Source organism: Aspergillus ibericus, assembly GCF_003184845.1.
Source record: "Aspergillus ibericus CBS 121593 unplaced genomic scaffold BO80scaffold_11, whole genome shotgun sequence".
Taxonomy (NCBI): Eukaryota; Fungi; Ascomycota; class Eurotiomycetes; order Eurotiales; family Aspergillaceae; genus Aspergillus; species Aspergillus ibericus.
This window is the reverse complement of record NW_020292109.1, coordinates 552,136-573,743: the sequence shown is the minus strand read 5'-3', so window position 1 is coordinate 573,743 and position 21,608 is coordinate 552,136. Positions and strand designations below refer to the sequence as shown.

The following is a 21,608-nucleotide window of genomic DNA, read 5'->3' as shown; positions in this document are numbered from 1 at the left end:
CCCCCCCCTTCTTTCCCTTCCAACCCTCTCTAACACAACTATGATACGGTATAGATGTCCTACGACTCCACATTCACCCCCCAAGGCAAAGCCATCGCCGACCTCCCCTGGCGGGAACAAGTGCGTCGCGGCTTCAAAGACATGGGCCAGCGGTCCTGGTCCAGCGCCAAGAACTTCGGTATCGTGGGTGCGTTGTACTCGGGCACAGAATGCTGCATTGAGGGACTGCGCGCCAAGAACGATCTCACGAATAGTGTTGCGGCGGGTTGCATTACGGGTGGCATTTTGGGTGCGAAGGCTGGGCCGCAGGCTGCTGCCGCCGGGTGTGCGGGTTTCGCGGCGTTTAGTGCCGCGATTGATGCGTATATGAGGATGCCGGAGAAGGATGATTAGGTTGTTGTGTTGTGGTGGTGGTTGATTTGGGGCGAGGGTTCATGGATGGCGTTTTGTTTGGGTTGGGTATGCGCGTGCATTGTTTATGGCGTTGGGTTTGCTTTAGTTTTTCTAATAGAGATTTTGGGGGGGTGGTTGGGTTTATCTCGACTCAGTTGTATATTATTGTATAGATAGAGTGTGATGAGGTGAAAATAAGCCTTGTGGTGGGGACTCGGAGAATTGTTTAGATTCGTTGCTAATATCTAAAGATCCTCAATCTAGATGCTCCAAATATGTCAGGGAGAGAAACAATATATTTAAAGTTAAACAATATAAATACAGTCCGGCACTAATTATGGGGATTCATTGCCCATAAGGCCCAGACCCAGCCATTATCTGCGGTTCAATAGCTAATACAAGTATCTGGTTATTCTAATTCGCGAACCAACTTACGACATGCTACAGACACAGTTAACTAGTCCTGCATAGGAAGGCAGAATCAATTCAGCAGTGATACACCGGAGAGACGTGGTCAGGAGGCTGCGCCAGTTTCCAAGAATGCAAGCTAAGTTTGCGATAGACAGGTTTCATGCAAAGCAACAGGCTCCGCTATAAATAACGATCAATTTCCCGCAATACTGCTGCTGTGCCAATTGAGGGAAATTTACATGATCAGCATGACTCTACAGGACCAGACTCAGTATGAAGCAATCATCTTTGGTTTCGGGGTGCTGTTTATATGGGATCCGCCAAAGGATGCAGTAATATCTCCCGGTCTTCTGAAGAGTATACTCTCCTCGCCCCTCTGGCATGACTATGAGCAAGGGAAATTGGCCGAAGATGATTGCTACGACTTGCTGGCCACACAATTCCATATGCAGACATCAGATATTGCGTGCACTTTCAGCCAGGGTCGGCAAAGCCTTGTCATCAATCCCGCAGTCATGAGCCTTCTGTTGGAAATCAGGGCTGCCGTTCCCAATATCGCAGTGTACACCATGTCCAACATTCCCAAGCCACACTATACAGTTCTCCTGCGTACTCATCCCGAGATGTCTATCTTTGATCAAATTCTCCCATCTGGATTGCACGGAGCACGGAAACCGCAACTGCAATTCGATCAGAACGTCCTCGGTGAGATCGGAATGTCAGCAGAGCAAATCATCTATATCGACGATCAGCTGGAGAATGTCACCTCTGCACAGTCGATCGGTATGCATGGTATACTCTACACGCAACCGTCACTTCTCAGCCAACATGTCAAAAGCTTGATGCTCGACCCGGTACAGCGAGGAATGGATTATCTCCGTCGTCATGCAAAAAAGCTACATAGCACCACGGACACCGGCCAACCCATCTGGGAGAATTTCTCGCAGCTTCTGATTCTCGAGGCCACCGGAGATGAGTATGTCTTGTTCAGACAGACCTCCAACTGCTACTGATACCTACGTTCCAGAACATTGGTATCCCTCGAACATCACGAATCAACCTGGAACTTCTTTCAAGGTAGATTCCCCCTCCCCCATCTCCACCCGCACTCCTCCATACATACTAACTCCACCAAACCACCAGGCACCCCATGCTTCACAACCTCCACCTTCCCCGACGACCTCGACACCACCTCCCTCGCCTGGCTTACCCTCCCGGCCCCAAAAACCATCATCGATCCCCTCCTCGACCGAATGACCACCCTCGTCAACTCAGACGGCATCTTCACAGTACCCTCCCCTTCTCCCCTCCCCATCCCCATTTAACCCCAAACCCCCAACTAAAACAAGTGTAAACAGACCTACTTCACCCCCTCCCGTCCCCGAACCGACCCCATCGTCTGCACCAACATCCTCCGCCTCTTCCACAAATACCACCGCGGAACCGATCCCGCCCTCCAACCCACCCTAACCTACATCCACAACACCCTAACCCATAGAACATACCTCCTCGGAACAAGATACTACACCTCCCCGGAAAGCTTCTTATACCCTCTTAGCCAACTCTGCCAACACCCCAATCCTACCCTTCAACCCATACGAGAAACGCTGATCGAGCGTCTACGAGAAAGAATAAATGTCAAAACAGATGCACTATCACTAGCGATGCGGATTCTAGCGTGTCTAGATATGGGATTTAGTCGAAATGAGGTAGCGAGGGAAGTAGAGGTGTTGGTGGGAATGCAATGCGAGGATGGATCTTGGCCGGGGGGGTGTTTTTGTCGGTATGGGGGGTCGCAAGTCGGGGTTTGGAATCGGGGGGTGAGTACGGGGGTTGTGGGTAGGGCTGTGCGGAGGTATCAGAGGTGGGGGGTGGATACTTAGTAAGTGTAGTTGATAACTAACTAGTGTAGACTAACTTATTTGTTTGTTTGTTTGTTTGGGATGGTTATATGGGTGGTATATATAGTAGAACGTGTTGTTTGGATGGAGTATACCTAGGTGTGATGCTTGGTATACTATTATCTATATGAAATTGTGCCGAATCTGGCTTCGTCTGCCTCGTTGTTGTCTTCATTGTCTTCATTGTCTTCTTGGAGGTAAATTGGCTAGCAAATCTTTTGATATGGTTTGTACTAGTGGCATTGTACAGGGGTACCTAGATCTTCAATGTGTCGTGTTGGGTGGGAGAGGTCGGGTTTGGAGTGAGATTGGGGGATTGATGAGGAGGGTCTTATGTTCCTTTCATGGTAGGGGCTCTTCTTTTGATTTCTCTTTTGGATAGTTTGATGTGGAGGTATATAGGTGGAATATAGAGTTTGGTATTCATGCATCGTTATCTATTCACAACCTCAAATATAATACATACGCGGCTAAGGCAGCACAATGTACCGCTCCAGGTGCTTCGGGATCGCCCCACGCAGACCCTTGGTCTCCAGCCACGACTTCGAGAACAACCGGTCCGCGTACCGGTACGCACCATCGCACAGAACCGTCACCACCGTGTGTCCCTTGCCCAGCTTCTTCGCCACTTCCTGCGCGGCCACCACATTCAGCGCCGAGCTGGCTCCCAGGTACAGTCCCTCCTCATCCAGGCAGCGGTACACCATCTCGATCGACTTCTCGTCGGGAATGTTCAGCGATCCGTCCAGCAGACCAATGTCCGGCTGCAGGTTGTCCGTCACCCGGCCCTGGCCAATGCCCTCCGTGATACTGCTGCCCGTGCGCTCAATCAAGTTGCCGCCGCTCTGGATGTAACTGTGCAGCACACTGCCCGGGGGGTCGGCGAGGAAGCTCTTGACTTTGCCGTCGCTGACGGTCTTCAGGTAGCGTGTGATGCCGGCCAGGGTGCCGCCGGTGCCGGTGGCGCAGGTGAAGGCGTCGATCTGTCCGTTGGTCTGCGCCCAGATCTCCGGACCGGTCGTCTCGATATGCGCCTGGCGGTTGGCGACGTTGTCGAATTGGTTGGTCCAGACGGCGTTGTCCAGCGACTCGGCGTGTCGGCGCGCCTGGTGGTTGTAGTTCTGCGGGTTGTCGAAAGCGACGGCGGGAACGGGGTAGACCTCCGCACCGAGCAGGCGCAAGAGGTCAATCTTGCCCTGCGACTGGGTGTTGGGCATGTAGATGACGAGCTTGTAACCCTTGGACCGGCAGACGTGGGCGAGACCAATTCCGGTGTTTCCTGCAGTTCCTTCGACGACGGTACCGCCGGGTTTCAGGAGGCCCTTCCGCTCCGCATCCTCAACGACGAACAGAGCAGCTCGGTCCTTGACGCTACCTCCGGGGTTTTGGAATTCGGCCTTTCCGAGAATGTTGCAGCCGGTTTCGTCAGAGAGCTTCTTCAGGCGGATAAGGGGGGTGTTGCCGATTGCTGTCCGAGATTAGGATGCGATGGCGGGCGAATGTGGCGGAGAGCATGCATACCTTCCGTGAGGCCATTGACGAAGCCCTGTGCTTTGGACACTCGGACATTGTAGGCAGAAGACGCCTCCGCTGCGCGAAGGGCAGTCGTGCCAAACCGCCGGATACTCTGACGAAACATGCTGTCAATGATCGCTAATTCACAACCCACGCCTGGATAATGGGAGAGCAACATCCGCGGTCCCCAGATCTCAGATGGCCGATGGTCGGCGTTAGTCATCTACATCACGTGGTCGATGGCGTGATTGCTCATGTTGCCCATTGGGGTGAGGAGCTTGACATTGATTCGGCTTTATGGATAGCATGGCATGGTTGGTCTTGGAAATGCCACACCAGGACTCGGAGACTTCGACTGTCAAGCATAATGACATCACATCCTATCAGCTGCCTAGCCTGAGATCAGTTGGTTGGTCCTTGTACTCCGTAGTTGTACGAAATTAGCTAGCATCACGTGTAGCCCTAGCCCTTATCAGCTTTCCCGTTTGGGCTGTTTGTTTATCCAGCCCCGTGACACTCCGCAATGTTTGGATCGGACAGCAACAGTCTTTGTCTTCAGCCCCTCCAGACTCGACACACGCCAGAAACGCCTCCGACGGACGACGCGCTGATTTATCGATGCCACGGATTTAGGATGATTTATGACGATTTTTGACTGCACACCCCTTACTGAGCTCTGAGACGATACCCTACCCCACCATTGAGCCACCATGCCTGGCCGATCCGCCCGTTCGGCTTCCACCGCCACGCGCAAGACCTCCGCCCAGCCGTCGCGCGCTGGATCAGTGACGCCGTCTTTTACTATACCCGAGGAGCCTGCACTGCCCGAGGCTATTCCCAACTTGCGCCGCGATGTATGCTCCATCTTCGCCGATGCGCAGCGCTCTACAACCGGACACCGGAAGCTCGTCGTGCGACTACGGAAGCTCCAAGAGGCCTGCTGCGGTATTCCCCAGAAGAACTCCAAGAAGGATGGCAAGAATGCTCAAAAAGAACTGTTGCTCCCATCCGAAGAGTCTCTGCCCGAGAAGGAGTTCAATGTAGAGGTCAGCCGCTGCGCCCTCCGCATTCTCCCTATCAAGAAGTCGGAGCCTGTCGGCGACCGCATCCTGCGCTTCCTGGGCGCGTTCCTGACGCAGGCGTCCGAGAAGGATGCGGAGCTTTTTGCTATGGATGAAGAAGAAGATGACGATATGGAAAACGCCCCCGAGACCCCAACTGCTCGTTTGACGACCAGCTTGATCAACCTGGTTGTTCCCATGTTGGCCACCAAAGACAAGACGGTCCGCTTCCGCGCCACCCAGATCATCGCCCACATTGTCAACTCGCTCGAAACGATAGACGACGACCAATATCGCGCGATCCGCGGAGGCCTCCTGAAGCGCATCCGAGACAAGGAGCCCGCAGTCAGAGTGCAGGCTGTCATGGGGTTGGGCCGTCTTGCGGGCAACGAGGAAGACGACGACAACGATGAGAGCAAGGCTCTACTCGAGCGACTCATCGACATCATGCAGAATGATACGAGTGCGGACGTGCGAAAGACGCTACTAATCAACCTGCCGCTTGTACCCGGCACCCTGAAATACCTCCTTGAACGAGCCCGTGATCTTGACGCAGGCACTCGACGGGCCTTGTATTCGCGTCTTCTTCCTAGCCTCGGTGACTTCCGCCATCTGTCGCTGTCTATGAGAGAGAAACTGCTTCGATGGGGTCTCCGCGATCGAGACGAGAGCGTGAGAAAGGCCACTGGTAAGCTGTTTTTCGACCGCTGGGTGGAAGACTGCGCGGGCACCAATAACGATCCCGAAGCCGGCCCGACTGGTCAACGCTCTCCACCCAACATGTTAGCGCTGCTAGAGCTGCTAGAGAGAATCGACGTGGTCAACTCCGGTGTGGAGTCTGGAATTGCGCACGAAGCCATGCGCAGCTTCTGGGAAGGCCGTCCTGACTATCGAGAGGCGGTTGTCTTCGACGAGCCTTTCTGGGAGAATCTTACAGCCGAATCTGCTTTCCTGATCCGCTCCTTCAGCGACTTTTGCCGCGTCGAGCATGAAGGGAAGTACGACAAGCTTGCGGACGAGAAGATACCCGAAGTCACGGCGCTTGCATTCTACTTACACAAGTACATGACCGACCTGTTGCAACGGAAGAAGGCCGCAAAAGACGCCGGTGGTGCCAACGATGATGAGACTGTGGAGCAGGAATTCGTGGTGGAACAACTGCTACATATCTCCATGACGCTGGACTACAGTGACGAAGTTGGACGACGCAAGATGTTCTCCCTACTCCGCGAGTCGCTGGCCGTTCCCGAACTCCCCCAGGAATGCACCAGGCTCGCGGTCGAGACCCTGCGATGTGTTTGCGGGCCGAACGCCGCAGCGGAGAACGAGTTCTGCAGTGTCGTGCTGGAAGCCATCGCTGAAGTCCACGACACCATTGTTACCGAAGACAGCTTTGTGTCTGCCCGGTCTGAAATCAGTGACGCTAGCTCTACTCGCCACCGATCCGAAACTCCTCAAACCGAGGACGAGAAGCCTTTCAACAAAGAGGAGGCGAAAGCGAAGGTTCTCAAAGAGATCGTCATCAATATGAAGTGCCTGTACATTGCCCAGTGCATGCTGCAGAATGTGGAGGGCAACCTGCAGGCCAACATGAACTTGGTGACCATGCTGAATAATCTTGTCGTGCCTGCTGTTCGCAGTCATGAAGCTCCCATCCGTGAGCGGGGTCTCGAGTGCCTGGGGCTCTGCTGTCTGTTAGACAAGGTAAGAACCCCTACCAAATACTACTACGTCTTACTAATGAGCTTTCCTAGAATTTGGCCGAGGAAAACATGACCCTTTTCATCCACTGCTACAGCAAGGGCCACGAAGCCCTGCAGGTGACTGCCATCCATATCTTGTGTGATATGCTGACCACGCACCCTACCTTGCTGTTACCTGTGACTCAATCAGATGGCGAGACGGTGGCCCCGCCAGTCTTCCAGAAGCCACTGCTCAAGGTCTTTGCACGATCACTCAAGTCCAGCTCGCCCAACAGCGTACAGACGGCTGCTGCCACGGCCCTCTCCAAGCTGCTGCTCACCAACACATTCACGCCATCGGGATCGAATATTCCCCAGGCCATCCAGGAATATAACCAGTCGGCCATTGAGACCCTCCTACAGTCACTCGTCCTCTCCTTCTTCCATCCTCGTACTCGGGACAACCCCGCGCTGCGACAGGCTTTGGCCTACTTCTTCCCTGTGTATTGCCATTCACGACTGGACAATACGCAACACATGCGCAAGGTCGCGGTTCCCGTGGTGCGGGCAACCCTGACTGCCGCTGAAGAGTACTACTCGCTGGAAGCCGAGGAGGACAGCGACGGCGACATTGATGAGAGTGTCGGCCAGAGAGAATTGAAGGCATTGATGGCCGGCGTCCTGGGGATGCTGGCTGAGTGGACTGACGAGCGGCGGGTGGTTGGGCTCGGCGGAGAACGGGTTCTGGCGGGTGGACCTGCTAGCTCCAATGCTTGCGGGTTCGTGCACCTGGCCCTGGTCAAGGACATCCTGGAGCGTGTTCTCGGAATCAGTGCCGGCACCAACCGCTGCTCCAAGGAAGAGAAGAAGCTACTCTTCTCGCTCCTGAGCAAGCTCTACATCGCTCCACCCACGGTGCCCTCGCGATCGGGATCTCGTAATCCGGAGGGCGATGATCCATTCCGCTCCAGTGTTCGAAGCACACAGGGTGAAATCACGCCAGAGAATACGGAACTGGCCAAGGAGGTGAAGGAGCTACTAGACGAGACGATCGAAGAAGGCCTTGCTGCCGAGGCCGCTGGGCGAAACGCTCTGGTCAAGGTCAAGAACTCGGTCCTCAAGCTCTTGGCGGCCGCTCATGGCGGGCGCCCGGCCAGCGCGAGGACCCGGGAGGGCATGGACGAAGGCGATAGCGATGTCATGAGCGTACGGTCGATGAGCGTCCGGTCAGGCAGTGTGCGGCCGTCCATTGAGCCCGGCTTCATGCGCCGGGGCTTCTCACCGGAGCCGAGTATCATTGAGGAGGAAGATGAGAACGAAGATAGTCGGACAACGATTGTCAAGTCGGAAGCTCATGATGACGAGTAATCGGTGGTCTTGGTTTCGGTTGGCGTTCGCGGATGGCTTGGTCTTGGTGCGCACTGGTTGGCTAGCAATGGGAGACCGTGTAATTAGGTGTTTGGGTACGCGTGTACATGATGTTCTATCTTCTAATGGTCAATTGTCCATGATTCTTACGGGGAGCATTGGGTGTGCGGAGATGTGCCGGGACGGTCCTGTTGGGGGATCGTGTGATCTGGAACGTGGACGAGGCCGTAGCTTGCCGGCGCGCTAGTGGCAGTTTAGACTGGGATTCCTAAGGCGGGAAGCTGATGAGCAGTGTCATGGCCTGATCTGGATGGCGCGTGGTGATAAGCGTGTCCGCCCACGGGATTTGGAAAATGTCGCACTCTGGGAGGCTGGCCGTCAGCAATCAACATCCAGCAGCCCTCCATGGTGATATCCAATCCGTCAGGTGCTGCTGGCTCGATTCGGACTAGTCCCCTGGTCCTAGCAGACTGGCCATCACAGTTCATCACATTTCCTGTCAACCTTTGATTGCAAAGCAACAACAAACCAACTCAATGGAGGGACGGACCCAAGATTACCGCCGTGGTAATACCCAGGCAGGCCCAATCAGCATGCAGGCCGGGGGCACTGGCTCCAATGGGCGGGCGGTCCTTCGGATGCGAGACCGGCGGATAGTGGAGCCCTCCACGCCCTCCCTGTCCACCATTGGTCAGCACCGCAGGAACCTCCACGGCGTCGCGTTTTTTTTTTCTGTCCTGTGCTGATGGGTGTTGCTCAAGTCCCGATCGAATAATAATCAATGGCTCTGGCACTCTTGAGATGAGGTCGGACTGCCGGGCACATGGCCAGTCAGGCTATTGCCACGGGTGCCCATGTCATCATAACTCGCTTCCTGGGGAAAATATATCCAGGGTTTAAGGTTAATGGGAATGGATCAGCTTGGAGTCGAGCTCCTGGCGGTGCGTGCCGGGTCGGAATTACCGTCAGACAGAAGTACGGTTTCACTCCGGACATTTCCCTCTGCCTTAGTCTGTCACGCCTGTCAGGTATTATTGTTGAGAGGGTCAGATTGAGAGAATTAGTTGTGTCCAAGCCCGATTCAATGGGCTGGGCGTGTCCATTGGCTCTGGGGTTCGTGGTGATCGGGATGGTTCGTGGATTGACCGGTGGTGATGGCTGGATAGTAGATGGAAGAATAGACGGGGTTCACGAGTTGTATGTCGATGAGGTGCCCGGATCGGTCGTAGTTCTCTGCCTCTTTGTCTCTCGTTGATCCTCCATGTTGCTGGTGCCGCTGATGGCATGGATGCTGCTGATGGTGAATCGATCGGTTCAGACGGTACCGACCTGTCATACAATACGGCGTATCCAGGCGGAACCCGGCGACGGTCTGGGATGTATCGACCAGCACGACCCTCAGGAGCCATTCAGACAGACCAGGAGCAGGGAGCCTGGAAACCAAGGCGGATGGAGTTGGGGAGGGTGAACAAGGAATTGAGCGTGATGAGAAGGAATCCCAGCAGCACCAGTCGGTGGTGAACCAGAGGCGCCGGGGATTTGGGCCATGGCCTCGAGGCCGAAACTTTTCTTTTAATCTCGACGCTCCACCAGCGAACTCGTCCTGCTTCTTCCCATCCTGGCCTTGGGACTTTCTTTTTCCTTCTTCCCCTTCCCTCGTCCTTCCCTCCTTCTCCTCCCCCTCCTCCTCCCTCTTTTCCCCCCAGTGGTCTTTTTCCCCCCATTCACGACCCTCTCCTCTTCCCCCCCTCTCCCAGTCGTGAAGCCGTGTCGCCTGCTGTCCTTGCAGAGACACGTTTTTTCCTTTCTCCGACCCGTCCCTTTTCCTCCCTCCTCCCTCCTCCTCCACCCCCCTGCCGCTCCGTTGGCGTGAGAATCAGCCAGCGTCTAGACACCCTGAGCGATGGCCGTTTCAGCTCCCACTCCTAAGCTGGATCGTTATATTGTTATCCACGTCGCCACCACTTGCGACGAACATGGAGTCTACGTCACCAAGGACTCTGCGGAAGTGATTGAGTTGGGATGGATCTTGTTGGATACCAAAACCTGCGAGGAGGTGGGCATTATTTGATCTCGTTCATTGAACTTCCCCCCCCCCCCCCCGCCCAGCCTCCCCTCCTCGGACGCTTATCCGTCCGGCGTTCATCTTCCTGCTGAACTCAAATCACCGCCCAAAAATTCCATTAATTGCCATTCGCTGATCCGGTTGCCTTCCTCGGCTTAGTTGCACCATGAGAGCGTCCTCGTCAAGCCTGTCAACACCCCCATCACGCCTCTTTGCAGTAAGTGCACCCTGTCGACCGCAGCCTGCCTAATCACCAATTCCTTCCCTTCTTCTTCCCACCCGTCCGTCCCCCGGTTCAATGGCTGACGGTCTTTGAAAGCGAGCCTGACGACTCTGACATGGGAACACGTCCGCTCGGCAGGCACTTTCCGCGATGCCATCAATCGGTTCGACGCCTTCGCCCAGGAACACCTCATCAGCAAAAACCTGGAATTTGCTTTCGTGACGTTGGATTCATGGGACCTGCGGGTGCAGTTGCCCCGTGAGGCTCGGGACAAGGCCGTGGTGCTTCCTGCATACCTTCAGCACTCGCGGACATTCGACCTCCGCACCGAATATCAGCGCTGGCAGACTCACCACCCCGAGTCCCTGCCCTTCGGACCCAGCTCTCTTTCTAATATCTGCGCCGCCCTCGAAGTCGAGCCCGTGCAGTCCTCCGCCCCTATCAAGCACAACCTCCCCTTCCACCTGCAGGCTTTGGCCCCCGCATCTCCTCGACGGGCCATGGAGGAGGCCATCACACTGGCTAGGGTGCTGCGCGGCTTGATCCGCAAGTCTCAGCCTCCTCATGAGCATCCCGAGATCTTGACCCGGCCCATGGACGCCCGGGCGGACGTTCGTGCCTTCTTGACCGAGCGCAGCAAGGTTCTTCACCTGAGCGGACTCCCCCATGATACCACGCAGTCGGAGCTGGAGAGCTGGTTCACTCAGTTCGGTGGCCGACCGATCGCCTTCTGGACCCTCCGCACTCCTGATCAGCACAAGCCTACCGGCACCGGCTTCGCCGTTTTCTCATCCCACGAAGAGGTAAGCAATGGCCTGTTGGTCCTATCTTTTCTCCTTCCCGAGCTGGGTATCTAATGTGATCCGACAGGCTGCCGAGAGTCTGTGCATGAACGGCCGTGCCCTCAACGAAAAGGCTATTGAGGTCTCTCCCTCGTCCAGCCGTGTCCTCGACCGTGCCGCCGAGATCCTGACGCCTTTCCCCCCCTCGAAGAACCGCCCCCGTCCCGGTGACTGGACCTGCCCCTCGTGTGGATTCTCCAACTTCCAACGCCGCACTGCATGCTTCCGCTGCTCGTTCCCGGCTATGGCAGCCGCCCCTGATCCGATGGGATACGGGGCCTACGGCTACGGCCCGCCGTCGATGATGCCTCCTCACATGAGCCACGGCCACGGAATGGGTCATTCCCGGGGAATGGGTGGCAACGGTGGTGTGGTGCCCTTCCGTGCTGGTGACTGGAAGTGTGGCTCCGAGGGCTGCGGTTACCACAACTTCGCCAAGAACATCAACTGCTTGCGTTGCGGTGCTCCCCGGTCTGGAGCTGCGGTGGTCGCTGACTCGGCCTTCCCGTCCCCCATGGATCCTCCCTCGAGCTTCGGCATGGGTCCGAACTCCATGACTAGCACCCCAGCTCCCGGACCCTTCACGGCTTCGACCGGCAGCTTCAGCGGCTTTGGGCAGCAGTTCGCCGCACCCCCCAACAACTACGCCTTGCCTTCCGGCTTGGGTAATGCCCCGGCCGCCTATCCCCCGATGGGTCAGATGAACGCTGGTTATGGTTCCGCGAATGCTTCCCACTCCGCGGCCTCGTTCTCCAACCCGGCCGCTCAGGCTGCCTTCACCGGTGCTGATCACACCTCGTCCACCAGCGCCTCGAACGGTGCCTTCTACGGCAACGACGGGGCGAGCGACCCCTTTGCCTTCCTCTCCACGGGGCTGGGAGGCCTGACTGTGGGGGAAGACGCCCACTCCCGTCGCAACGGCGCTGGTGCTAACAAGTCCCCTGCGTAAAGGCTGTGAAAGCCCAAGCTTCCACAGGGGACTTTTGAGATTTGTTATTACGACGGTTCTCCCTCACGGGTTTTGTCCATATGGTGGTCTGGATATGTTGGTATATGTGACGGTTGGTATTCCGTTGATGCGCATTTGTATAAGGAATTCTGCAGTTCTGGTGCATTAGGTTGGGAGGAGCAGGCCGGTAGCGTGTCGTCGTTTGGTCCGATTTGATCCTTTCTGTTTTGCCTGGTCTCTCGCAGACTTGACGTCAGACCATTTTCGGTATGTCTTACTATTGCGTGTTTGTTGAAAGCGATGTTTGCGGGCATAGAAGACCGTCCGGGCAGGTGGGCCGAGGCGGTCCTATCCACTTCTTCGTTTCGCGTTTATTTTTGCCTTTTTTTTTTCTTCATGGAGCGGCATGGGCTTCGCGCTTTCTCTCGTGACGCACCTCTCTGGCGGAGAGGGAGGTGGCAAGGGGCTCGAGCATGGCATTGCATTCTAGATATTGTTTTTTTTTTTTTTTCCTTTGGCTTTCCGAGTTCATCTGCGCGCTTCGACAATAGGGATCATTGGAGAATCACGGTATTGATCATGGTTGGGATACAATGGAACGGACTCTGTTGGGGGTGTTGGGGTATTCCTTTTGAGCCAGCAAAATTTCGACCAGCAGCAACGGATTTGGGACATCTGCGAGGCACATGGATTGGGAGTCGTGCGTGCGACAAGACTGTTCTGGGTGTCCATAATTCTTGTACTGTTCTTCATCTTATTTACTGTTCTCGTCTTGTCTTCTACAAACTTTCCGCGGGTTTCGTTCTATCCCTCAAAAGTCGCGACGTGATTATCAGTTTCACCAGTATAGCCTTTCAGCGTTGATGTACAGCATGGTCGACTCCATTGGCCGAGATCGGGAGTCAAGCGGCTGGGATGCAGGTTGCTTCATGAGGTGGTCTCTGTATGCATCTTGAATCGTTATCATCTACTTTATGCCTGAGCCAGTGCGTGAGAATGGTGCCGTTGGCCCTTGCTGGGCGGACGGCCGACGCTTGATTCGACCGGACTACGCCATGCGTCGGTGATCGTGGTTACGTTCGTAATTATAGTCAGATCGTACTCTAGAATTGCTGGTGGTTATGCTGCGCTCTGGAAACCCAAGAGGGAAGGCGGGCAGCGTCATGCGGCTAGCCGCGCGCCAAGCGTTTGGGAGCTCCCAAGGCAGCGGCGGGCCTCGCGTCCACCTCCATCTGTCATCGCCCGGACACCGGATCCCCAGCATTCTACGACCCAAGACTACGAATTGTATCTTCCCGACGCCTTTCTTGCTTCCTGAACCTCTCCTCCGGCTCCCTGCTTTCACCCTCCCGCTACATCACGCCTACAGCCCATAATGTCTGGATATGATCGAGCTCTTTCAGGTAAGACAGCTAGCTACGACCTTGGCTCCTAGTCTCGTTGATGGAGGGATTCTCGGTGCTAACTACTCCGCAGTCTTCAGGTATGAATTTCCGACTTGATGAGCTTTAGACGCATGCCCTAACCCTCCCCCAGCCCTGACGGGCACGTCTTCCAGGTGGAATATGCCACGGAAGCCGTCAAGAGAGGTACGTCTACCGATCCGCACGGCACCACACCCATCATACTCATCATCCCTTTCGTCAACCAGGAACCTGCGCCGTCGGAGTCAAAGGCAAGGACGTGGTCGTTCTCGGCTGCGAGAAGCGCTCCGCTCTGAAGCTCCAAGATACCCGCATCACTCCCTCCAAGATTGCCGTCATGGACAACCACGCCGTCCTCGCTTTCGCCGGTCTGAACGCCGACGCTCGTATTCTCATCGACAAGGCCCGTCTAGAAGCTCAGTCCCACCGTTTGACGGTTGAAGACCCCGTCACCATCGAATACATCACCAAATACATTGCCGGGGTGCAGCAGCGGTACACACAGAGTGGAGGTGTCCGACCCTTCGGTATCAGTACCCTGGTCGTTGGATTTGACCCGAACGATAAGACGCCCAGACTCTACCAAACTGAGCCTTCGGGTATCTATTCCGCTTGGTGGGTTCCTCTCTTCTGAATATAGGTGGTTGGGCTGTGAGCTGACTGATGGGATATAGGAAAGCCAATGCTATCGGACGGTCCAGCAAGACGGTTCGCGAGTTCCTCGAACGCAACCACCAGGATGATATGGACCGGGAGCAGACCATTCAGCTGACCATCAAGTCGCTACTGGAGGTCGTGCAGACTGGAGCGAAGAACATCGAAGTGGCCATCATGTCGCCCGGGCAGGCGATCGAGATGCTGCCCGATGACCAGATCGAGGCGTACGTGAAGAGCATAGAGACGGAGAAGCAGGAGGAGGCGGCCAAGAAGAAGACGGGCCGGGGCGGCACCACGACGGCGGCCATCCTCACACGGGGTGGCGGCGAGGGCAGCGAGAGCCGGGAGTAGGCGATCGGCGGATGCGATAAACTAGAGGACTACGAGGGCTACGTCGAACTATGAGACTCGTGCGTGCTTTTATCCGGTTAATATTCCAGGGATCTTGCAGAAGCGGTTGCTTACGTCCTTTTACGAAAATAAACTCCTTTACACGGTAATCCAGGTGGTGTCTGCTCTGGTATATGAAAAGGTCTAGGGTGATATACAAGATTATAAAGGATGTATGAGCAAGGGAGAGCATGAAATCGTAAGTATCGTTCGTAAGCCGTCAGAGGGCGACTAGCCCAGGCGGTCGGAGAGATCTTTGAAGTTGAAGATGGAGCGTTCCTGGTGTCCACGAACCCGGTCATCCTTGAGCATTCTACCCGTCATCAGTACATCTTCCAAATCATAAACACCGCGTAAGCCACTGAGAAAAAAGACGAACCTCGAATCGATCCGCGCATCCTCACCCTCCACCTGCAACGTAGGCGTCGGCGTAACCGCCTCGATCACGAAATGGTTATCACAGTGCGGGCAATACTCGTCACTAATTTCCCCCCAGAAGGAAGATCCAAATCAGCATCCAACCCATCCAATAACCTAATATTCTATTTTCCCCCTATTCTTCGTCCCCCTCGGGGCCACCAAGTGGGGGTGGGGTGACGCACCTCTCATCAAACTCCGTCGCGTCTTTCCGGAAACACTTCTTGCACTTTTTGCAGGCGAAAACCTGTGATGCAGGTGGTTGGTTCGTGGTTTAAGGGGTGATGCTGGGTTTATAAGGAAGGGGGCGGTACCATTTCGGTGGTTTTGGTGAGAGTGTGGGATTCTTGTTCTTGGTGGCATTCGGCGCAGTCGAACCATTTTTTGCCTGCGGGGGAAGCAATCAGGGGTTAGTTGGGAGGCGACATGGGGGGTGAATTGGGAGGAGGACTTACAGCAGGCTGAGCGGATGGCCACTTGGGCGTTGAGGACGTGTTTACTGGGTTAGATGGTTAGGATGGGATCTGGTAGGTGAGGGTGCGGCGGAGGAGGGGTGAGGGGACATACCACATTGTTGGGATGGGGATGTGCGTAAGGATAGGGAATGGAGAAAGTAGAACAAAAGGGATCCAGTACAAGATGATCCAAAAAAAGAAATCCGTCAAAAAGACCAGCTGCGGGAGAGAAAGAAGAGAGGTTGGAGTAAATCAAGTCCGCTGCAGCGGTTCAGATAGTCGGGGAGGCTAAAAATAAAGAAGGGCCTCTCCATCCACCCATCCATCCATCCATTCATTCATTCATTCCATCAATGCATATCACGCGCGGGTCGATCATCGCTCTTCTCGCCTGTTGACTCCCTCTCTTCTTTTCTCTTCTCTTCTCCTCTCTCCTCTCTCCTTTCCTTTCCTCCTCTCCTCGACGGTCCCATTCTCAGGCTTCCTCTCTTTTTCCATCCATCCATCCATCCTATTGATCCCATCTGCTCCTCTCCCCACCCTTGGGATCCTCCCTTGCTCCGTCTTCCCCTCCTCTCCACACACTCCCTGCTCAATTCCTTCCATCGCTTCGATTCCAGGCCCATCTCGCCCCGGCCATCTTTCACGTCATCTGATAGATATAAATTGCCTCTCCTGCTCCCACCGCGCCTGACCTATCCTCTGCTCGTGAATCCCTTCCGCCTAAACTGGAGCTCCGCCACACTCGTCACTCCGGCTCGCTCCCTGCCACCCGTTATCTTACCCACTGTTGCCATTAAAATCCTACTGTGCCATCGCTGGGCCAGTTTCGGCAGTAGCCTGGTTGTCGCAATTGGTGGCCTATGATCGATTTCTTTAATCCGTCTTCTTGGATTCGCGGTTGTGGCCATGGAGGGAACTGGCAAGGAAAGAGACGCCACGGATAATGCTCCGCTTGTACGTTGGCGCAAGCTGCCTCTGCTGTTGTGAAGCTCATGCTAACCCGTTGTATCCTGTAGAGACCGGTGTCTTCCCTGCTTTCGCATTTCGAGAATCTGTCGCATCGTCGGGCTCCGTCCGCCGTCACCAACGGTTCACGCGATCCCCCATCCTTTCTCCGAACCCCCGAGTATGGCGATGATGTCCGCTCCTCTCGGGCCTCTCTGGACCTACCCCGGCCACGATCTCCCTGGGGATCGGTCCCCGAGATCGAGCGGAGTCACAGCATCGTACACAATGGCGTACCCCCGCGGCCTAGCGCATCCCCGGGGATTTCCCCGGGCAGACGGCAGAACAGGCCCATGTCGATGAACCTGCACTCGTCGCCACAGTTAGCGCCCACTCTGACGGTCGACTCTCCCCGGTCTCCGCCGCGCGGATTCGGAGCGGACCATGAGGAGGATATTCGCGTGTCTCGCAGCCCCCCGAATGCCTCCCGGGAGTCGCTGCCTACTATTCCCCAGGGGGTCTCCTCCCATCGACCAACCACCCCCATCACTGCGTCTTTTGCCACGGAGAATAAAACGGACCGCTTGTCGCCGGGCAATACAGATGCCGGAGCCAATGGCCGTGAAAGTCCGTCGGAACGAAAGGGCAAGAGTATTTCACTCCCTCCTCCCGCGAACCGGGCGGAGAAGCCCAAGATTCCCGCCAAACCTGCGGCCTTGTCACACCACGATAGCGGCTCTCTGGCTCCGCGGCAGGAACGTGCGTCCTCAGAAGATCGCATCTCGCCTTTTAGCACTCCCCCGAGCAGTCCTGAGAAAGCGTCGCCCAAACAACAGCCGTCTTCGAGGGCCGCGCCCATTCCGCGGTCGCCCTCCCACCGCTCGCCTTCCCGCCCTGTACCTGATCTCCCGATGCACCGGCCGCTGGAGGAGAGGCCGCCCGCCCCTCAGGCAGGTATATTCCGAGAACCGTCTTTTTCACAGAGGCGGCCCATCCCGGAACCCCCGCGGGAGACCAAGCCACTCATGGTCCAGATCCCTCCGAGACACTCCCTTCCGCCGGAGCCACTGGCCACCGCACCGCTTTCTCACCGGGTTTCGATGCACGACCCTCAGGAGCGCCCCGGACTGCCACCCCGACAGCCGTCAGTGGCACGAAGGGGCGGTCCATCACCGTCGCGGTATTCGTACCAGCCGCCGCCGGAGAGCCCGGCGTTTTCATTGCCTCCGCCGACGCCCTACCGTGAATCCCGTCCTCTTTACCGGGATGATCTCCCAACTCCCACAAATGTCCACCGACAACCGTCCTTCTCCCGGGAGTCCAGGCCTGTGCCACCCCCGGCTGTCCCCGAGCGGCCTGTGGTGGAACGCCAAGCGGTCCGCCCCATTCCGAGTGAGGATGAACAGGTTCCAGATGACGCGCCGGTTGCGCGCACAGATTATCCTGATGCATCCAGTGCAAATCGCCGACCGCCACTGCTGAAGTCAGGACCTCAGGAGATCCATACGCGGTACGACACACGACTGATGGATGTATGCGGGAAGCATGTGTGCACGACCGGATACATTACGCGGGTGTGGGATCTGACGACTGGGGAGCAGCTCATGAGCCTAAGTCATGGCGAGACGGTCAAGTGTTTGTCGTTGGCCTTCAAGCCCGGTGCAGGTCTGGAGGACGAGGGCCAGCGATTGTGGCTGGGCACGAATGCCGGTGATCTTCATGAGATCGATATCTCGACCCGTTCCATTGTCGCATCGCGGTCCTATCCCTCGCGACGGGAAATTGTCAAGATCTTGCGGCATAAGAAGGAGATGTGGACCCTTGATGATGAGGGTCGGTTGCTGGTGTGGCCGCCAGATGAGACCGGGACCCCGAACCTGCAGTACAGCTACCACAACCCCTATGATCGTGTCGCCCGCGGACACACGTTCTCCATGGTGGTGGGTGATCTTCTATGGCTGGCTTCCGGGCGCGAGGTGCACGTTTATCGGCCCAATGCGCGTGATGATGTCTCGTTCAAGGTCCTCAGCCGGCCACTCGGCTTGCAGCATACAGGAGATGTCACGTCGGGTGCATACACCACCCAGGATGGCGGCCGTGTGTATCTGGGTCATGCCGATGGAAAGGTGACGGTATACTCGGCCCACGACTACGCGTGTCTATCGGTTGTCAATGTCAGCGTCTACAAGATCAACTGCCTGGGCATTGTGGGAGACTATCTGTGGGCGGCGTACAAGACCGGTATGATCTATGTCTACGATACCGCTACGAACCCGTGGACGGTGAAGAAGGATTGGCGCGCTCACGACAGCCCTGTGAGCGGTTTTCTCCTTGACTCCAGCAGCGTGTGGACGATGAATCGACTGCAGGTCACTTCGCTGGGTGACGACAACTGCATTCGTCTGTGGGATGGGATGCTAGAGGACGATTGGCTGGGTAGGTTGGTCGCTTGTTGACTGGCGGAGGCTAACAGTAGTAGAATCTCGAATGCAGGCCCGGGATGTGGAGTTTTGCTCGTTCCGGGAAATCCATGCGGTGATCCTGACCTGGAACGCGGGGGCATCCACCCCGGGGAGCGTGCGCACATCGACCTTTATCCAGGATGCGATTCATCCGGAGAATCCGCCGGAGATTTTGGTGTTTGGTTTCCAGGAGCTGGTGGACCTTGAAAATAAGAAGATCACAGCCAGTATGTGCTTCCTATTGATGATAAGACAGGGCTAACCCCGTTCAGAGAGTCTGCTCCTCGGGAGCAAGAAGAAGGAGCATGGTGATAAGGAGCATATGAGCCGACAGTACCGGGTGTGGATGGAGCATCTGACCCGCGCTATCAACGACTGCATGCCGCTGGAAGAGTCGTATGTGCTACTGCACAGTGGGAACATGATTGGTCTTTTTACGTGTGTATTTGTCAAGCACAAGGAGCGGCAGCGGATCACGAATATCAGCGCTACCGAGATCAAGCGGGGTATGGGAGGATTGCATGGGAATAAGGTACGTTTCATACCATTCCATTGGTCTGAGGTACTGACGGTTTAGGGTGCATTGATTCTACGCTTTGTTCTGGATGACAGCTCCCTCTGCTTTGTCAACTGCCACTTGGCGGCTGGCCAGACGCAGACGGCGCACCGCAACAACGATATCGCCGCGATCCTCGAGGCGGAGTCGCTCCCTGCCGAGAGCAGCCTTGCGACCCGCGCGAATCACTATGTGAGCGGCGGTGATGGCTCGATGATCATGGACCATGAGATCTGCCTCCTGAACGGAGATCTCAACTACCGGATCGACTCGATTCCGCGCAACGTGATCATTGACGACATCCGCAGCAACAACCTGACGAAGTTACTCGAGCGGGATCAGCTCCTGGCATCGCGACGCAAGAACCCGGGCTTCCGGCTTCGGTCCTTTAACGAGGCGCCTATCACGTTCGCGCCGACCTACAAATACGATGTGGGCACGGACGAGTACGACTCCAGCGACAAGAAGCGCGCGCCGGCGTGGTGTGACCGGGTGCTGTATCGGGGTCTGGGTCGCGTCCGACAGCTCGAGTACCGTCGACACGAGGTGCGTGCCTCGGACCATCGGCCGGTCAGTGCCACGTTCAAGCTGCGCATCAAGACGGTGTTGCCGACGGAGCGGGCGGGGACGTGGGAATCGTGTCAGCAGGAGTTTCAGAAAGAAAAGCGGCGACTTGCATCGGAGGCGAGGTAGGTTTTCTTCTCCGGAGGTTCCGTCCGTGGCTAACTGGTATAGTATCGAATATCTCATCACCGTGCTCGGGACGGACCCTCAACAGGCGCGAGGATTGATCCTGGGCAATGGGAGCTGATCTTATATGGTTGGAAAGGTAGACGGCGATGTGTATGACTAATGAATCACGATAGACATGTATCATGACGGGATAGACCCGCATTAATGTATATAGCAGTACCAGTAGACATGGATCATACATATATATCCGTGCACCCACCACCGCATCATCATGCACGTACAACAGTACCTATTCTACCAAATCCAAGTATCAGGCATCATGTTTAAACCTATTCGCCGTAAATAAGGCATGATAATAAGAACAGAATATGCCGACACATAAAAAGAGTGCAACAGTACCCTCGTCGCCCATCCACACGTTTCATTGATAAAACCCCAAACCGCAAAAGTATCCAACAATGGGCCTATGGCGCAATTGGTAGCGCGTAGTAAGTTCACCTTGAAACCAATCAAGATCTCCCAAACATCCTCTAACCACATCAACAGCGACTCCAGATCGTAAGGTTGTCCGATCGAGCCGGGCTGGGCTCATCCCATCTTTTTTTCCCCCACATCTATCCCACCCACCGTTTCGTCCCACCATTTCATCATTCTCTATTTGATTGATGGTTGGGTGGAATATACACCGGGAGATAATGTTGGGACATGGACTACTATTTTTGGGATCTGCGCTTGATGTATCGGATATTAGATATCCCTTGCAGTGCGGTGTGAGGCGCAGGGGGGCTAAAAATATGTGCTCTGTAGGTATCTGTGGGCGGGCGGGTAGGTGGGTATTGATGATATTTTGGGATTGTGGCTGGTTACTGGGTATGGTATGGGTTTGAGACATGTATATAGATAGTAGCATGATCGGGTGCATCGTGTTATGGTGTATGGTAATTGGAGATATTTCATTAAACATGAGTGATGGCATCCCCACTTGTACATCAACGATCTATAAATTTAAAAAAGCCAAGAATAATCACCTATGGGCCTATGGCGCAATTGGTAGCGCGTAGTAAGTTCACCTTGCATCCACACAGGATCACAACACCATCTAACCACATCAATAGCGACTCCAGATCGTAAGGTTGTCCGATCGAGCCGGGCTGGGCTCATACCTTCTTTTTTTTTTTTGCTTGTTACATTGTGGT

The 21,608-nt window shown here is 55.5% G+C and overlaps 10 protein-coding genes and 2 pseudogenes across 12 annotated transcripts in view; 9 read left to right on the top strand and 3 right to left on the bottom strand.

The window, feature by feature from the left end:
- The window catches only part of BO80DRAFT_351059 (translocation channel protein TIM22), a gene marked incomplete at both ends in the record, with an annotated part of 727 nt that extends 334 nt beyond the window's left edge, over positions 1-393 (top strand). Inside the window, one exon of the mRNA XM_025715564.1 lies at positions 55-393. Coding sequence (XP_025577356.1) covers positions 55-393 — 339 coding nt within the window. The remainder of the gene's footprint in view (positions 1-54) is intronic.
- Positions 394-1,050: 657 nt separating this feature from the next.
- BO80DRAFT_492232 (uncharacterized protein) lies at positions 1,051-2,687 on the top strand (the record flags this gene model as incomplete). The annotated part of the gene is made up of 4 exons (XM_025723755.1): positions 1,051-1,780; positions 1,832-1,881; positions 1,948-2,093; positions 2,163-2,687. Coding segments are annotated over 4 exons (1,451 nt in total), but the record flags the coding sequence as incomplete, so codon positions are not given.
- Positions 2,688-3,107: 420 nt separating this feature from the next.
- Positions 3,108-4,441, bottom strand: BO80DRAFT_423477 (cysteine synthase A). Its single transcript, XM_025719065.1, has 2 exons — positions 4,227-4,441; positions 3,108-4,173 (listed from the first exon to the last, which is right to left on the bottom strand). The coding sequence occupies exons 1-2, from the start codon at positions 4,342-4,344 to the stop codon at positions 3,176-3,178; spliced, it is 1,116 nt and encodes a 371-aa protein (XP_025577354.1). The 5' UTR covers positions 4,345-4,441; the 3' UTR covers positions 3,108-3,175.
- Positions 4,442-4,930: 489 nt separating this feature from the next.
- On the top strand, positions 4,931-8,618 carry BO80DRAFT_402924 (condensin subunit YCG1; the record flags this gene model as incomplete). The annotated part of the gene is made up of 2 exons (XM_025717625.1): positions 4,931-6,985; positions 7,036-8,618. The coding sequence occupies 2 exons, from the start codon at positions 4,931-4,933 to the stop codon at positions 8,329-8,331; spliced, it is 3,351 nt and encodes a 1,116-aa protein (XP_025577353.1). The 3' UTR covers positions 8,332-8,618.
- A 999-nt stretch (positions 8,619-9,617) lies between these two features.
- Positions 9,618-10,185, bottom strand: BO80DRAFT_23479 (uncharacterized protein). Its single transcript, XM_025714500.1, has one exon. It carries the CDS (start codon positions 10,053-10,055, stop codon positions 9,741-9,743), a length of 315 nt encoding a protein of 104 aa, XP_025577352.1. The 5' UTR covers positions 10,056-10,185; the 3' UTR covers positions 9,618-9,740.
- On the top strand, positions 10,146-12,560 carry BO80DRAFT_23466 (putative RNA binding protein (Arp)). The gene is made up of 4 exons (XM_025714498.1): positions 10,146-10,387; positions 10,556-10,613; positions 10,716-11,422; positions 11,490-12,560. Exons 1-4 carry the CDS (start codon positions 10,235-10,237, stop codon positions 12,408-12,410), a joined length of 1,839 nt encoding a protein of 612 aa, XP_025577351.1. The 5' UTR covers positions 10,146-10,234; the 3' UTR covers positions 12,411-12,560.
- Positions 12,561-13,501, top strand: BO80DRAFT_23463 (uncharacterized protein). Its single transcript, XM_025714497.1, has one exon. The coding sequence runs from the start codon at positions 12,711-12,713 to the stop codon at positions 13,272-13,274; it is 564 nt and encodes a 187-aa protein (XP_025577350.1). The 5' UTR covers positions 12,561-12,710; the 3' UTR covers positions 13,275-13,501.
- A 205-nt stretch (positions 13,502-13,706) lies between these two features.
- pre6 (proteasome core particle subunit alpha 4) lies at positions 13,707-15,063 on the top strand. Its single transcript, XM_025719064.1, has 5 exons — positions 13,707-13,813; positions 13,887-13,893; positions 13,947-13,999; positions 14,062-14,449; positions 14,509-15,063. The coding sequence occupies exons 1-5, from the start codon at positions 13,786-13,788 to the stop codon at positions 14,840-14,842; spliced, it is 810 nt and encodes a 269-aa protein (XP_025577349.1). The 5' UTR covers positions 13,707-13,785; the 3' UTR covers positions 14,843-15,063.
- Positions 14,976-15,888, bottom strand: BO80DRAFT_423471 (CHY zinc finger protein). Its single transcript, XM_025719063.1, has 6 exons — positions 15,866-15,888; positions 15,754-15,797; positions 15,613-15,686; positions 15,484-15,545; positions 15,261-15,362; positions 14,976-15,194 (listed from the first exon to the last, which is right to left on the bottom strand). The coding sequence occupies exons 1-6, from the start codon at positions 15,868-15,870 to the stop codon at positions 15,113-15,115; spliced, it is 369 nt and encodes a 122-aa protein (XP_025577348.1). The 5' UTR covers positions 15,871-15,888; the 3' UTR covers positions 14,976-15,112.
- Positions 15,889-16,662: 774 nt separating this feature from the next.
- On the top strand, positions 16,663-20,412 carry BO80DRAFT_433302 (putative inositol polyphosphate phosphatase; the record flags this gene model as incomplete). Its single annotated transcript, XM_025720819.1, has 5 exons — positions 16,663-16,710; positions 16,773-19,137; positions 19,175-19,390; positions 19,436-19,695; positions 19,741-20,412. 5 exons carry the CDS (start codon positions 16,663-16,665, stop codon positions 20,410-20,412), a joined length of 3,561 nt encoding a protein of 1,186 aa, XP_025577347.1.
- Positions 20,413-20,872: 460 nt separating this feature from the next.
- Positions 20,873-21,003, top strand: BO80DRAFT_t108 (annotated as a pseudogene). The gene has a single exon. The product of its transcript is annotated as a tRNA-OTHER (tRNA).
- Positions 21,004-21,444: 441 nt separating this feature from the next.
- Positions 21,445-21,572, top strand: BO80DRAFT_t109 (annotated as a pseudogene). The gene has a single exon. The product of its transcript is annotated as a tRNA-OTHER (tRNA).
- The last annotated feature ends 36 nt before the right edge of the window (positions 21,573-21,608 follow it).

Bases quoted from the DNA above. Each gene is read 5' to 3' on its own strand.
- BO80DRAFT_423477 (XM_025719065.1), bottom strand. From the start codon at position 4,344: ATGTTTCGTCAGAGTATCCGGCGGTTTGGCACGACTGCCCTTCGCGCA. The intron at 4,174-4,226 runs GTATGCATGCTC...AATCTCGGACAG, and splicing joins CGTCAATGGCCTCACGGAAG to CAATCGGCAACACCCCCCTT.
- BO80DRAFT_23479 (XM_025714500.1), bottom strand. From the start codon at position 10,055: ATGGGGGGAAAAAGACCACTGGGGGGAAAAGAGGGAGGAGGAGGGGGA.
- BO80DRAFT_23466 (XM_025714498.1), top strand. From the start codon at position 10,235: ATGGCCGTTTCAGCTCCCACTCCTAAGCTGGATCGTTATATTGTTATC. The intron at 10,614-10,715 runs GTAAGTGCACCC...GGTCTTTGAAAG, and splicing joins CCCCATCACGCCTCTTTGCA to CGAGCCTGACGACTCTGACA. The intron at 11,423-11,489 runs GTAAGCAATGGC...GTGATCCGACAG, and splicing joins TTTTCTCATCCCACGAAGAG to GCTGCCGAGAGTCTGTGCAT.
- BO80DRAFT_23463 (XM_025714497.1), top strand. From the start codon at position 12,711: ATGTTTGCGGGCATAGAAGACCGTCCGGGCAGGTGGGCCGAGGCGGTC.
- pre6 (XM_025719064.1), top strand. From the start codon at position 13,786: ATGTCTGGATATGATCGAGCTCTTTCAG. The intron at 14,000-14,061 runs GTACGTCTACCG...TTCGTCAACCAG, and splicing joins CACGGAAGCCGTCAAGAGAG to GAACCTGCGCCGTCGGAGTC. The intron at 14,450-14,508 runs GTGGGTTCCTCT...GATGGGATATAG, and splicing joins TCGGGTATCTATTCCGCTTG to GAAAGCCAATGCTATCGGAC.
- BO80DRAFT_423471 (XM_025719063.1), bottom strand. The intron at 15,363-15,483 runs GTGCGTCACCCC...GGGGGAAATTAG, and splicing joins GCGACGGAGTTTGATGAGAG to TGACGAGTATTGCCCGCACT. The intron at 15,195-15,260 runs GTTCGTCTTTTT...GATGACGGGTAG, and splicing joins GATGCGCGGATCGATTCGAG to AATGCTCAAGGATGACCGGG.